We start from the raw sequence: 14,147 nt of genomic DNA on the forward strand, positions 1-14,147 counted from the left end.
GGACAAGAACTTGGGTACCAAGAGGGCAGGGTGTAAAAGGCTGTCACCCTGACTCTCCACTGAGCTGGTTAACACTTGGACATCCTTGGCCAGGCACGGTGGCTCACGCCTGTAATCCCAGCACTTTGGGAGGCCGAGGCGGGAGGATCACAAGGTCAGGAGATCGAGACCATCCTGGCTAACATGGTGAAACCCCGTCTCTCCTAAAAATAAAAAAACTTAGCTGGGCGTGGTGGCGGGCACCTGTAGTCGCAGCTACTCAGGAGGCTGAGGCAGGAGAGTGGCGTGAACCCGGGAGGCAGAGCTTGCAGTGAGCCAAGATCGCGCCACTGCACTCCAGCCTGGGCGACAGGATAAGACTCCATCTCAAAAAAAAAAAAAAAAAAAAAAAAAAAGAAAAAAACAAAACACTTGGACATCCTCACATGGCAACTGCTAAAAGAGCATTGACACCACTAGAGACTACCATGGGACCGGAGCCCAAAAGCTGCTTGCCTTGGCCCAAGCACCAACTCGCAAGAAATTTGAGCCTGGTGGCTGAGTAAGCAAGCCACACCCCTGTGACAGGTCCCCTGAAGGGGTCCAGGGAATTCTCCTGTTTCATTAAGCCCTGAGCCATTCTGATTTTCTCTCTCATAACTTTTACAATTTTCATTTCGTTCCTTGACTTTCAGATTTCCCAGTAATTTGCCTTGAGATGAACTTTACTCATTCGTTCTGTGAGGTACTCTCTGGCCCTTTTCAATCTGAAAGGTTCTGGAAATTTTTCTCATCTTATTCTTGCCTAATTTCCTTTCCTTTGGTGTCTCTCTGTCTGGAAGTCATGTTACTCAGATGTTGAAGCTCTTGACTTGTGGCTCTAAATGTCTTATATCCTTTCTTCTTTCTCATCTCTTTGCCTTCAAGTCTAGCTTCTAGGGGAGTTCTCAACTTTAAAGTCTTTGAGTGACATTTTTATTTCTTTTATTTTTTTTTATTTCTAAGAGCTCTTTCTTGTTATTCAAATGTTCCTGTTTATAACTTTCTGTGTTTTAACTTATAAACTCTTAGCTATATCTGGGTACAAATTATAGTATTTCTAAAAGTTTTCCCCTCTTCGTGCATTATTGCAAGTACCTGGCATCTCCCATGTCTGACCTTTTGGGACACTCTGCGTAATGTGACCGCCTCCTGTTGCTGACTCTTCCTCCTCTCGTCTGTAACTAGATTTCTCCTTTCTTCTTGGTCACCTTTCACAATTTGGGGGAACTCTGTCCCCTCCTGTCTCCTCTTTCTTTTGCTCTGTTTTTCATGAATTTATTCCTTTCCCCCTTCTAATTATTATTATTATTATTAATTTTTTTGAGACAGGGCCTTACTTTGTCCAGGCTGGAGTGAAGTGGCATGATAATAGCACTGCAGCCTCCAACTGTCAGGCTCAGGCCATCCTCCCACCTCAGCCCCTGAGTAGCTGAGACCATTATGCCCAACTAATTTTATTTTTGTAGCGATGAGGTCTCACTATGTGTCACAGGCTAGTCTCAATCTCCTGACCTCAAGTGATCCTCCCACCTTGGCCTCCGAAAATGCTGGGATTATAGACGTGAGCCACCATGCCCTTTCCTTTTTAATTCTTTCACTGTTGTTGCAGTGGGCTTTCCGGATGTAGTGGAGATAAGCTTCTGTGTTCAGCCTGCCACATTTAGCCACAACCGACATTTGTCTCCTGGTTTGTATTAAGCCCTGTCTGGCAGTGGCCTTGTGCTAATCTTTCTAGGAAAAATATGCATTTCCAGACAGATAGGCGAGTTCCTGTAGAATTTCTCAAACTGCTCTCATTGACAGATTTTCACACGAGCCTGGGAGCTAGGGAAGGGCTGGGCTGAGGTAGAGGCTGTCCTTGGTGGGCAGCTGGGACTTTGTGTGATTCTGGGCCTGGCATCTGACCCCTCCCACCTCACCAAGCTGTAGGGGAAGCTCTCAAAAGAGAAAATATTTTGTAAAGAGAATTGAAAATATTTCAATTGAAAATATTTCTATTGTGGAGTACTGTTCACACCTAGAGCAACAGCAATCGAAAGAAGAATGCCTTTTAGCAGTGAGAAAAATAGATCATCTCCCATAATGAGTCTACTATTTGCTGAGTATATTTGAAGATCAAGATAGAGAAATTTTGAAGGCCACAATTTTTGTATGGTTCTAAATTCACTAACAGGGTTATTACTTCACTGTAATCTGTTTATTCAGAAAGAAAACTGCTCAACCCAACTGCATTGTTCCTGCATGCCGTGGCAAAGGAACAGGTGATGAGGCCGTCCCTAAGGCAGCTTTTACTTTCTAGGGCTGCCACAACAAAATACTACAAACCAAGTGGCCAACAACAGCAGAAATGTATTCTCTCACTGTTTTGGAGGCAAGAAGTCAGAGATGAAGGGGTCATGAGGGCTGTGCCTCCTCGGAGACTCTGAGTAGACTCCTTCCCGGCTTCTTTTGGCTTTTAGGGTGGCCGGTGGTCCCTGGTGCCCCTTGGCTAGCAGCTGCCTGCCTCTGATCTCTACTTGCTAATTTTTTAAAAAAAGTTATAGAGATGGGGGTCTCACTATATTGCCCAGGCTGGTCTCATAAGTGATCCTCAAAGTGCTGGGGTTATAGGTGTGAGCCATCGCACCTAGCCCAGGTTTGGTATCTTTTACTGTGGATGCATCTCTGGCTTGATATTAGCCTCGGATGGAAATCAGAGTGAGAAACCCCAGAGGCAGCCAGCCTGGCCTCAGAGGACCCCGTGTCATTGATAGTATCTCATCCATGTGTCTGGCACTTGGCTACTCAAACCTGGTCCTTGCCCCAGCAGTAGCACTCTTTGGAAGTTTATTAGAAATACAGATCCTGGGGCCTCTGGAATCAGCATCTGCAGCTTATCAGTGTCTGAAGGAGACCCACGAGCACATTTGATTGGAAGAGCGTAGCTCTGTGTCACCTCCAGCTGAATTCCAAGGTGACTGCAGGCAGCGACCCTCTGGGGACTCTGCCCCAGGGACTTAGCCCCGTGGCACGCTGCTGTGCTAATGGGCTCCACTTGGGATTTTGCAGGCACACACCTTTGGGGTTGGGAAGTGGGACCTCCTTCCAGTGTCAACTCATCCTCTGTCATTCAGTCTGTAAATTTCCATTTCCCTTCACCATCACGGTGGCAGCAATAATAAAGAATGTGTGTCATGTGCCAGGCCTTTTGCTAGGTACTTTGTGGTCATGGTTTCATTGAATTCTCACATTAGTCTTAAAAGGGAGATAATAATAGCATAAAATAGCATCTCTAGCCCTTTCATGACTCGTGTGCTGTGGACTAAATTGTACTCCCCACCCTAATTAATTTGTTGATGCGCTACCTACCATGTGACCGTATTTGGAGTAAGGAAGTACAGGAATTAAGGTAAAATAAGGTCATGAGGATGGAGCTTTGATCTGATAGAACTAGTGACCTTAGGAGAAGAGATACCAGAGAGCTCTCACTTGCTCTCACTCAGCCATGTGAGGACACAATGAGAAGGCAGCCATCTGCAAGCCAGGCAGGGAGCCCTCAGAGAACCACATCAGCTCATACCTTGAGTGTAGACTTCACACCCTCCAGAACTGTGAAAACATCAATTTCTGTTGTTTAAGCCACCCAGTGCATAGTGTTTGGTTATGTCCACCTGGGCAGACTAAGTCATCATGTTTCCATCTGTGTTTACCTAGCAAACTCCTACTCATCCTTCAAGACCCATTCAAATGGGCTACTTCTAAAACACATTAGGTACTCCACTCTCAAAGAACACCACCATCAGGGAGAATAGCCAGTTGCTCTATTCTCTGACTTTCTATGGCTTTTTGCTAGTTCCTCTAATGTGCCACTTACCATGTACTCCAATTTAGCTGGTTATTTTTGTACATCATCGATGGAATTAGTCCATTTTCACTCTGCGAATAAAGACATACTTGAGACTGGGTAATTTATACAGGAAAGGGGCTTAATGGACCCACAGTTCCACATGGCTGGGGAGGCCTTACAATCATGGCAGAAGGCAAGGAGGAGTAAGTCATGTCTTACATGGATGGCAGCAGGCAAAGAGAGAGCTTGTGCAGAAAAACTTCTCCTTATAAAACCATCAGACCTGGTGAGACTTACTATCACGAGAACAGCATGGGAAAGACCTGCTCCCATGATTCAGTCACCTCCCACAGGGTTCCTCCCACAGCACATGGGAACTGTAGGAGCTACTATTCAAGATGAGATTTGGGTGGGGACACAGCCAAACCGTATCACTGACCCAAAGAGAGATGCTCATCTTCTTGCTTTCCTTTCTCTCTGCTTAACATAGTGACTGCACACTGCAACTTGCTCGATAAATATACCCCAGCCCCCTCAAGCCGTCATAGTTATTAATACGTCTGCCCACCTGGTCAAAATCTACCAAAAGGCTATAGGAAAATCTGTGACGTTGTGATTGGGTAGAGGGTTGATGGATTATGGGATTTTGAACAATATTCTGATAGGTATCAGTCATAGGGAGAAGGGCACAAGGCCTTCGAGAGCAGCCATTCCCTTCTGCTGAGTGAGAGCATGCCTTGGTTGTCATAGTTACGCTAATCCCAAAACAGCAAAAATAAAACACTTCCCGAAATGGCTCTCTGTAACACCAGGAGATGCAAACCTTGTAAACCTGGTCAAACATTATCGAGTTCTGTCTATGAGATAATTTCCACAAGGCAGTACTTTAGCTTTCTCAGGTGGGGAATTAATTGATTTAGACGATTTAATGTGGTAGGGAGAGGGAGAGGGAGAATATACTCCCAGCCTACAGAAGGAATGGTGTCTTTATTCTTTTAGAAAAGAAAACAAAAAATACTCCTGTTTAAAACTTTGTTATAGAAATAACCTGAAGACATAGAAATGTTGTTGTTGTTGTTTTTTGTTTGTTTGTTTGTTTTGAGACGGGGAGTCTTGCTCTGTCGCCCAGGCTGGAGTGCAGTTGCGTAATCTTGGCTCACTGCAACCTCTGCCTCCCAGGTTCAAGCAATTCTCCTGCTTTAGCCTCCCAAGTAGCTGGGACTGTACAAGCAGCGCGCGCCATCCTGCCCAGATAATTCTTTTGTATTTTTAGTAGAGATGGGGTTTCGCCATGTTGGCCAGACTGGTCTCGAACTCCTGACCTCAGGTAATTTACCTGCCTTGGCCTCCCAAAGTGCTGGGATTACATGTGTGAGCCACCGTGCCCGGCCTAGAAATGTTTTAAAGTCACAATAAACTGGAGCAACTTTGAGTCACAATTTGTAATAGCTTGAAGCGCTGTGTGAACATGCGTGCTGTTTAGTATTCAGTGCGTACTTGCCAGGCTTTCCCCACGAATGTAAACCTCCTCCTAAATTTAATGTTAGAGGCTCCAGTGAAAAGCCAATTGAGGACGGAGAAGGCAACAGGGACACAGAGTGTGGAGCCAGCCAACTGGTTTGTGCACTAGATTAAAATTCAGCTGCCTTTTGGAGCATCATTTTAAAAACAAGGGACAAAAATTTGATTATGTAGTTCACGAATTGCTGGTTTGTTATCCAAAATAGAACATTAGAATGAATATTTGGCCTCTTATAAGGAGAACACTTCAGGAATATTATGATCGAGACTGGTAGTGAACGGGGTGGTTTCTTAGAGCTGATGGGAGCCTTAGAGGTCTGCCCCTACCCCCAGCACAAACCCTTGAGGACATCATAAACAGTCATTTGGGCCAGGTACAGTGGCTGACACCTATAATCCTAGCACTTTGGGAGGCCGAGGCAGGATGATCGCCTGAGCTCAGGAGTTTGAGACCAGCCTGGGCAACATAGCAAACCTCGTCTCTACTAAAAATAAAAAATTAGCCAGACGCGGTGGTGCACTCCTGTAGTCCCAGCTTCTTGGGAGGCTGAGGTGGGAAGATTGTTTGAGCACAGAGATTGAGGTTGCAGTGAGCTACAATGGTGCCACTGCACTCCAGCCAAGGTGACGCAATACGCTGTCTCCAAAAAAAGCTTGAATAACAGAAATAATTTTTTTCAAAAACAACAAAACATTCATTTGTCATCAGATCCCTTTCATATTAAACCATTACTCACATATATAGGTTTTCAAATGATGCCTAGATAAGTGGGTTTTCCTTCCTTGTATATAATAGTCTGTGTCGCCGTGTGTGTGTGTTTGTGTGTGTGTGTGTGTGTTGAAGTAAGTTAACCTTTAAAAAAAATACTTTTACTGATGAATTTTCTACAGGGCCTTTTTTCTTGAGTTCTGTCAGTTTAATCTGTGCTGTTTCTACCTTTTCCCCATTCAAGCTTTACTGACTTGTTTACAGGTTTGGTTTTTTAGTTAATAAAAGGCTAGTGGATTTGTGGCTCTTGAATCTCATCGTTGGCTTTCAGTACAAAGCCTGCCCCAAATGCATAATTTGCCATTATTTCCAAAGATGTTCAGTTTCTTCCTTTTTTGCCAAACATATAAAAAGAGCTATTTGTGTAAAGAAATATTAGCAAATATTTAGTGCATACACGTGGATATTCACCCATTTTCCTCATGTGATGAGATCCTACCCCATAGTATTTTTCTAAGATCTCATGTAAAGAAAATAGATTCTTTATTTTCTTATTTTTAAAAGTAATGTTAACAGATTGCATTGTGAATAACTGTTTTCATTTGTTTATAGATGTGAGCCCCATTCCTCAACTACTTTTTCTCCCTTCTGCATTTTTAAAATTGTGGTGAAACACCTGTAACAAAATATACTGTTTTTACATGTGTAGTTCAGGGGCACTAAGTACATTAAGTCCATTCACACTGTTGTGCAATTATCACCACCAGCCATCTCCAGAACTCTTCCTACCTTGCAAACTGAAGCTCTGATCCCGGTAATCACTGACTCCCCGTTCCCCCTCCCCAAAGCCCCTGGCAACCCCCCCATCCTACTTTCTGTCTCTGAATTTGCCTGCTGTAGGTACCTCATTGAAGTGGAATCATCCAATATTTGTCCTTTGATTACTGGCTCATTTCACTTAGAATAGTGTCCGTAAGTTTCATTCATGGTGTAGCGTGTTCCTGAATCTTGTTTTCTTTTTTCCCGAAGGCTGCATCGTCCTCCACTGTGTGTAATTGTCCTCCTCATACTGTTGATCCACTCATTCAGCAGTGGACACCTGGATTGCTTCTAGCTTTTGGCTATTGTGAATAATTCTTCTGTGAACGTGGATTTACAAAACCCTGCTTTCAGTTATTTTCGTTGTATACTCAGAAGTGGGATTGCTGTATCCTAGGATAAGACTATTTTCATTATTTTGAGAAACTGCCATACTGTTTTACCATAGTGGCTGCACCATTTTGCATTCTGGGATGTGACGTGGAACAGAATGCGCTTCAGAGTGAAGTTCAAAATCTCACTGGGAAGTACAGAGAAATTATGCTGCAGGCTGATGAAGTAAAAGTATTATAGGAACAAAAGGAAGAATCATTTTCTTAGTGAAATACAAGCTGTTTCTCTGCCTCTCTTCTCCGAGAAGCTTCCTCAGAAGCAGGCTTTAACCTGGTGTGCGTTGACACCCTTAGATAGTTCAGGACCAAGTCCTAAAAGAAAGGGAGAGGAAGTCCTTGACCATTAGGGTATCTTTATGCCTGGAAGCGCTTTAGGCTCAGCTGCCCACTACACATTGGGGTGTTAATGCACAGTTCATGTAGCACATTTGTATTCGTCCATTCTCACAGTGCTATAAAGAACCACCTGAGATTGGGTAATTTATGTAGAAAAGAGGTTTACTTGACTCACAGTTCTACAGGCTGTTCAGGAAGTGTGGCTGGGAGGCCTCAGGAAACTTACAGTCATGGCAGAAGGTGAAGGAGAATAAGCCTGTTTTACCATGGTGAGCAGGAGAGAGAGAGAGAACAAAGTGGGAGGTGCCACACACTTTTAAACCATCAGATCTCATGAGAACTCCTCACTGTCAGGAGAACAGCAAGGGGGAAATCTGCCCCCATGATCCAGCTACCCGCCACCAGGTCCCTCCCCCAACATTGGGAATTACAATTCAACATGAGATTTGGGTGGGGACACAGAGCCAAACCATATCACCATTGTAGTGCCATTTACCCATGCCGTTGTCATGTAGTGGGTGCATTTAAGCCCTTGTAAATTCCAGTGATGTTACATACAGGAGTGTCCTTACAACCGTAGATATAGCCAGCATTCACAGGGGAATTCGCATAATGCTTTATGGACATCTATTTTACAGATGAATTTTAGAAGCTATAAAGATATTATTGAAATGATAAGTTGACATCACCCTGTGAAAAATTTGGTGCCAAAGAAAAGTCATTTTCTATAAACATTTGCATAAAATAATAAATTTTAACAATTTTAAGGATCGACTTGCCATTTATTAGCTAGATCCTAAGTCTCTACTGCAAACCCGTGACAAGCAGCTAGTTAATCATCATTGCTTCACTTGTCTCTGACAGGCCCTAAGGAGTGTGCAGTGCTGCGGCAGCAAGGCTGCAGGTTCTAGGACTCAACACGCCCTCGTATTATCACCAAAAGCACTCCAAACATGCACAGAAACCGCTGCTGACGCCATGAAGTACCCAGTGTAGAGGCTAACTCTCCCTGTCCCCTCTTCTAAAGTGCTCAGTTTAACACCATGTGCATAAAGACATCCATTATATATTAGTTTTTTTTGTTTAAAACTTTTTAAGATTTCTAGTATTGAATTATTAAGTCTCATTGACTCTGTAAATCTAGATGAAGTTGTCAAATTCCCTTAGTTCCAGGAATTCTTTGGGAAACGTGAGTGCTTGCCAGCTGGTCAGATGATTGGTGGTTTATTTTCATCACAAATAGGAAATGTTAAGAGTTATGAGAACGAAGGTTCTGAAGCTGGAATGTGTTTTTCCTTTAAAAGAAAATCTTACAGTATGGGAATTCTTCCACAAGTTCTTATTCTTTGGTCCATTTTTTATGACATTCTTTTCTTTCCAGGCTGGAGTGCAGTGGTGTGATCTCAGCTCACTGCAACCTCCGCCTTCTGGGTTCAAGCAATTCTCCTGCCTCAGCCTCCTGAGTAGCTGGGATTACAGGCACCCGCCACCATACCTGGCTAATTTTTGTATTTTTAGTAGAGACGGAGTTTCACCATGTTGGCCAGGCTGATCTCGAACTCCTGACCGCAAATCATCCACCCGCCTCGGCCTCCCAAAGTGCTGGGATTACAGGCATGAGCCACTGTACCTAGCCTATAATGTTCTTATTAATGTCTGCAGATGTTATTGGAGTGAGACGTGGGAGCCCGAATAAGTTGCTGTGCATAAGTTAACCATGCAGCTCTTGGCAGCTGGTGTGGGGACTCAGACCCAAGATTAGGGACTGGAATGGAGCAGCTCATCGCTCCCTACATCAACCGAGCTGGGAAAAGCTAGTCTGACCCTGTGCGTCGGAAACAGGGCACACTGCTGTAGCAAAGCAGTGGAAGATAAGATTGGTGACCAGTGTTCCACTGTGCTCTCCTGACTGTTTCCTCTGGATAAGCCGCCTGCAGAAGAGGAGAGCTTGGCAGGCAACAATAGGGGTTCCACACAATCACATGTGACTCCTGACATTCCTGCAGGTGACATGACTCTGCCAATGTCAGGCATTTAAGATCTAGAGCCTGGCGAGTTTGGGATCATCTGTGGAGAATGTGTATCTTCTGGATTGCAGTGAGCGCTAGTGTGGGGGTGTAAAGTGTTATCTGTTTAAAAAAAGTGCTTAATGTTGAACATCAAGCAGCATCTTTCTTGGCTTCTCTGTTCATGCTGGTACAGACTCATGGACATGCCCATCCGTGTACTTGGTGGGCTTTGACTCCTGCTATCACTCAGTCACCTGGGTTACTAATTGGTTCCTAAAATGCTCTGTTCTCAGGGAAGAGGTGAGAAGTATAAAACAGGTAACTGTGGGCTGAGTGCAGTGGCTCACACCTATAATCCCAGCACTTTGGGAGGCTGAGGTTAGCTGATAATGAGGTCAGGCTGATAACTGTGAGTGGCAATGTCATTAAAGCATTTGTCTCCCAAGATTTGATCTATATGGTGGAATTGATCCATTTTACTATAAGTCACTGGGAATGTACATAATGAAGATAAACTGAGGCATGTGATTCTAAGCTCTTTAGGATAGAACGTGGGTTCTTATATATAATATTCCCTTTCCCTATAGATCCAGCATATAGAAAATGCATGAATAGTATGGATTTCAGCAGACGGTGATTGATTGCCAGGTGCTGTGCTAGGCAATAAGAATACAAAAATGAAGAAGTGACCTGATATTACTTGGGGACATAGACACATAGATACTAAACCATCTATAATACAGTGGAATGGATACCTTTTATTGATCATTCATTTCAACAAAATTGGTTGGTCTTTAGGCATTGTGGATACAGGGATGAAAAAATATGGCATTTCCCTTCAATGTGGGTATAGTCTCGATGAGATACTGCACAGAGTGCTACAGGAATATAGAGAAGAAAACCATCCATGTCACATCTGTGGACAAGAAGAGAGGCACAGGAACAGGGCTTTGACTGTCACAAAAAAGACCTGGGGTCATGAGTTGAAAACTTAATGTCCACATAAAACCTGTCCAGAAATATTTATAACACCTGTGTTCATAATTGTCAAAACTGGAAGCAACCAAAATGTCCTTCAGTAGGTGAACAAACTGTATTACATCCAGACAATGGAATATTATTCCACAGTAAAAATAAACAAACTGGCTAGGTGCGGCAGCTCGTACCTGTAATCCTAGAACTTTGGGAGACTGAGGCAGGTAGATCACCTGAAGTCAGGAGTTCGAGACCAGTCTGGCCAACATGGTGAAACCCCGTCTCTACTAAAAATACAAAAAAATTAGCCGGGCATGGTGGCAGGTGCCTGTAATCCCAGCTACTTAGGAGGCTGAGGTAGGAGAATCGCTTGAACCTTGGAGGCTGAGGTTGTAGTGAGCTGAGATCGTACCATTGCAGTCCAGCCTGGGTGACAAAAGCAAGACTCTGTCTCAATAAATAAATAAGCTACCAAGTCATAAAAAGACATGGAGGGGGCAGGGCACGGCGGCTCATGCCTGTAATCCCAGCATTTTGGGAGGCTGAGGAAGGTGGATCACCTGAGGTTGGGAGTTTGAGACCAGCTTGACCAACATGGAGAAACCCTATCTCTACTAAAAATATAAAATTAGCTTGGCATGGTGGTACATGCCTGGAATCCCAGCTACTTGGGAGGCTGAGGCAGGAGAATCATTTGAACCTAGGAGGCGGAGGTTGCAGTGAGCTGAGATTGCACCATTGCACTCCAGCCTAGGCAATAAAAGCAAACTCTGTCTCAAAAAAAAAAAAAAAAAAAAAAAAAGACACAGAAGGACCTTACATGCATATTACTGAATGAAAGAAGGCAGTCTGCAAAGGCTACATACTGTATGAGTCCAGCTAGATGACATTCTGGGAAAGGCAAACTATAAAGACAGTAAGATCAGTGGTCGCCAGGGATTAGGAAGGAGGGAGGGAGGGAGGAATAGCTCGAACACAGAGGATTTTTAGTGTGAAATTCATATAATGCAGTGAAACTATTCTGTATGATACTGTAATGCAGACAGGTCACAACACATTTGTCATAGAACTTTACAGCACACAGAGTGAGCCTGATGTGAGCTATGGAGTGTGAATGATGATACTGTATCAATAGTGGCTCCCCGACAGTAGCAAATCTCTACCACTAATGTTAATAACAGAGGACACTGTGTGGTGGGAAGAAGTTTTTGCTCAACTTTTTGTTAACCTAAAATTACTCTAAAAAAATAGTCAATTAATTGAATAAGGAGGGAGGAGTGATGCCTGGGATTGGATTGGGAAGAAAATGCTGAGAGATTTGCATCCAATTATGGGAACAGCAGGTGCTGGGATACGGAGGTGTAGACGGGGCTGGTGTTGAGGGTGTCACGGAGGTGGGCGGTGGCAAGCTGTGAAGGACCCATAGACTTAGGAATCCAGAGGTTTCCTGCAGCCAGGAGCTGTGGTTTGTTTTCATCCCTGCCTGCTTCAGGGATAACCCCTGTTGTTTCTGCTCACAGCAAAGAGCTCCTGGGAAGGTGCTGCTGGATGCAGTTTGCAACCACCTCAACCTCGTGGAAGGTGACTATTTTGGCCTCGAGTTTCCTGATCACAAAAAGATCACGGTAGGTGATGTCAACTTAATGTTGCTGTTTTACCATCTGTTCATCTTGGTGGGGGGCTGGGCAGGGGTGGTGAAATAATTGGTGATTTTCTGTGGTCCATGCAGGAAGCCCTCATTAATATGTTTTATAATAAAAGTATTCGTACCTATGATTAGCAAGTTCAAAGAAGGTACACAGTGATGACTGCCCTCCCACCTCTGCCCCCAGGAGCTGTTATCTTGTGAACACACACGTTTGAGTATATTTCTGATAAATTCTGTGTAGATGCATATGCAAACATGTATCTTTGAAATACACAAATGTGAGGAAATAGTATAGCACCCTCTGCTTTCCCTCCCTGCTCAAGGGAAATCTTTCCTTTTTAGCACATGGAGTCCATTTCCTTCTTTTTCATGACTGCATGCCATTCCACCAGAGGGACATGTCTCATTTACAGCTTCCATTGTAACTGATGGGATGCTTCGCTCTTTTCAGTTTTTTGCTATTATAGATATGGCCCCAGTGAACTGAGTACGTTTGTGTTTGTGCTCATAGCTAACTGTTCAGTAGTTCAAATCCAATGGCGCGGATTTACCCACTTAATGGGTACGATCATTTTAAGGTTGTTAAATATGTCAGATTGTTCTGGATAAAGGTTGCACCGAATTGAATCCAAAATGTAGAGCATAGCTTCCTCGTATTTTTGTCTCTTTGGGTTGATGGCACTTGCTTAAGCCTATATCTGAAGCTACCTTTTATTAGGCACCTTTTGGAGCTGTAAGTTCATTGGCTATGCTTTTATTCTTTGATTCTATGCATACTGAGTTCCTGGAACTTCTACTAGTCCCTGCACGGTAGATTGAGTAGTGAATGAGACACGGGGAATTTATCAGCCCGGTGGGGAGCCGTGCAGATATAGGATGCGTGACAGGTTCTCCCCGGAGAGCAGTGGTGTTGGGCAGTGGGGGCGACAGACACCATTTGAGTTCAGGAGATCCTTCTGCAAACCTGCATCCTGGGAGACCAGCAGGACTTGCTCTAATAGAAAGAATGTACCAGAGAGATGAGGCACCCCACGTACAAAAACCAGAAAGCAAGTGAGTTATTCAGCAGCCTGCAGAGAAGGCCAGAGTTGAGGGGGACAGGAGAAGGGCAGTGGTAAAGGCAGTGAGAGAAGGAAGGTTGGAAGCCCAGCAGGGAGCTGTATGGTGAAGGGCTTTCTATGCCATTACAGTCAGGAGAAATAAGCCATATATGCAATTGTAACTTTTCTAGCATTATGTTAAAAAGGTCAAACAGCCAGGTGAAATTCATGTTACAAATGTGTTATTTAACCTCCTATATCCAGAAACATTATCGTTTGAACACACAGTCTAAATAATTGCGAATGAGATATTTTCATGCTGTCTGTTTTGTCTGTGAAGTATTCGAATCTGGTGTGTATTTGACACCTCAGCACCTCTCAGTTGAGATGAGCCATGTTTCAAGTACTCAGTCATCACATGTGGACAAGGGCTTTGTATTGGCCCTCACAGTTCTATACCCAAACTATTGTGTTTGAGAAGCTGTTAATGCATTTAAAAGAGCGTGTGATATGACCTGATTTCTGGTTTAGAAAGAGAACTGTAGGCAGATTGGAATACGACCAGACTGGAGTCAAGAAAGCCATTAGGTTCTAGTGATGAGTCTGGTTGGAGATGGTGCTGGCTACAAGTAAGGGAGAGTTGAGGGGCCGGCAGGAGCTGGATGGATTCCAGAGGTTGGGGTTGGGGGCAGTAGGAGAGGATGTGGTTGAATGAATACACTTGTGGAGAAGGTGGAGAAGAGGGCTTATAGTGGCTCAGGTTTCCAGCTTTGCCATCTGGGTGGACAGTAGTGTCCATCCCTGGGGAAGACCATACCCGGGGTGAAGATGAGTCGCATTCCAGCTTGAGG

At 44.1% G+C, this 14,147-nt stretch overlaps 1 protein-coding gene across 2 annotated transcripts in view; it reads left to right on the forward strand.

Annotated features, from left to right (window-relative positions):
- FARP1 (FERM, ARH/RhoGEF and pleckstrin domain protein 1) overlaps positions 1-14,147 on the forward strand; it is a 461,133-nt gene that overhangs the window by 341,304 nt on the left and 105,682 nt on the right. For both annotated transcript variants that reach the window (XM_050765964.1, XM_050765965.1), the window contains one exon: positions 12,129-12,233. In XM_050765964.1, coding sequence (XP_050621921.1) covers positions 12,129-12,233 — 105 coding nt within the window. The remainder of the gene's footprint in view (positions 1-12,128; positions 12,234-14,147) is intronic.

This window comes from Macaca thibetana, chromosome 17 (genome assembly GCF_024542745.1).
Source record: "Macaca thibetana thibetana isolate TM-01 chromosome 17, ASM2454274v1, whole genome shotgun sequence".
Classification (NCBI taxonomy): Eukaryota; Metazoa; Chordata; class Mammalia; order Primates; family Cercopithecidae; genus Macaca; species Macaca thibetana.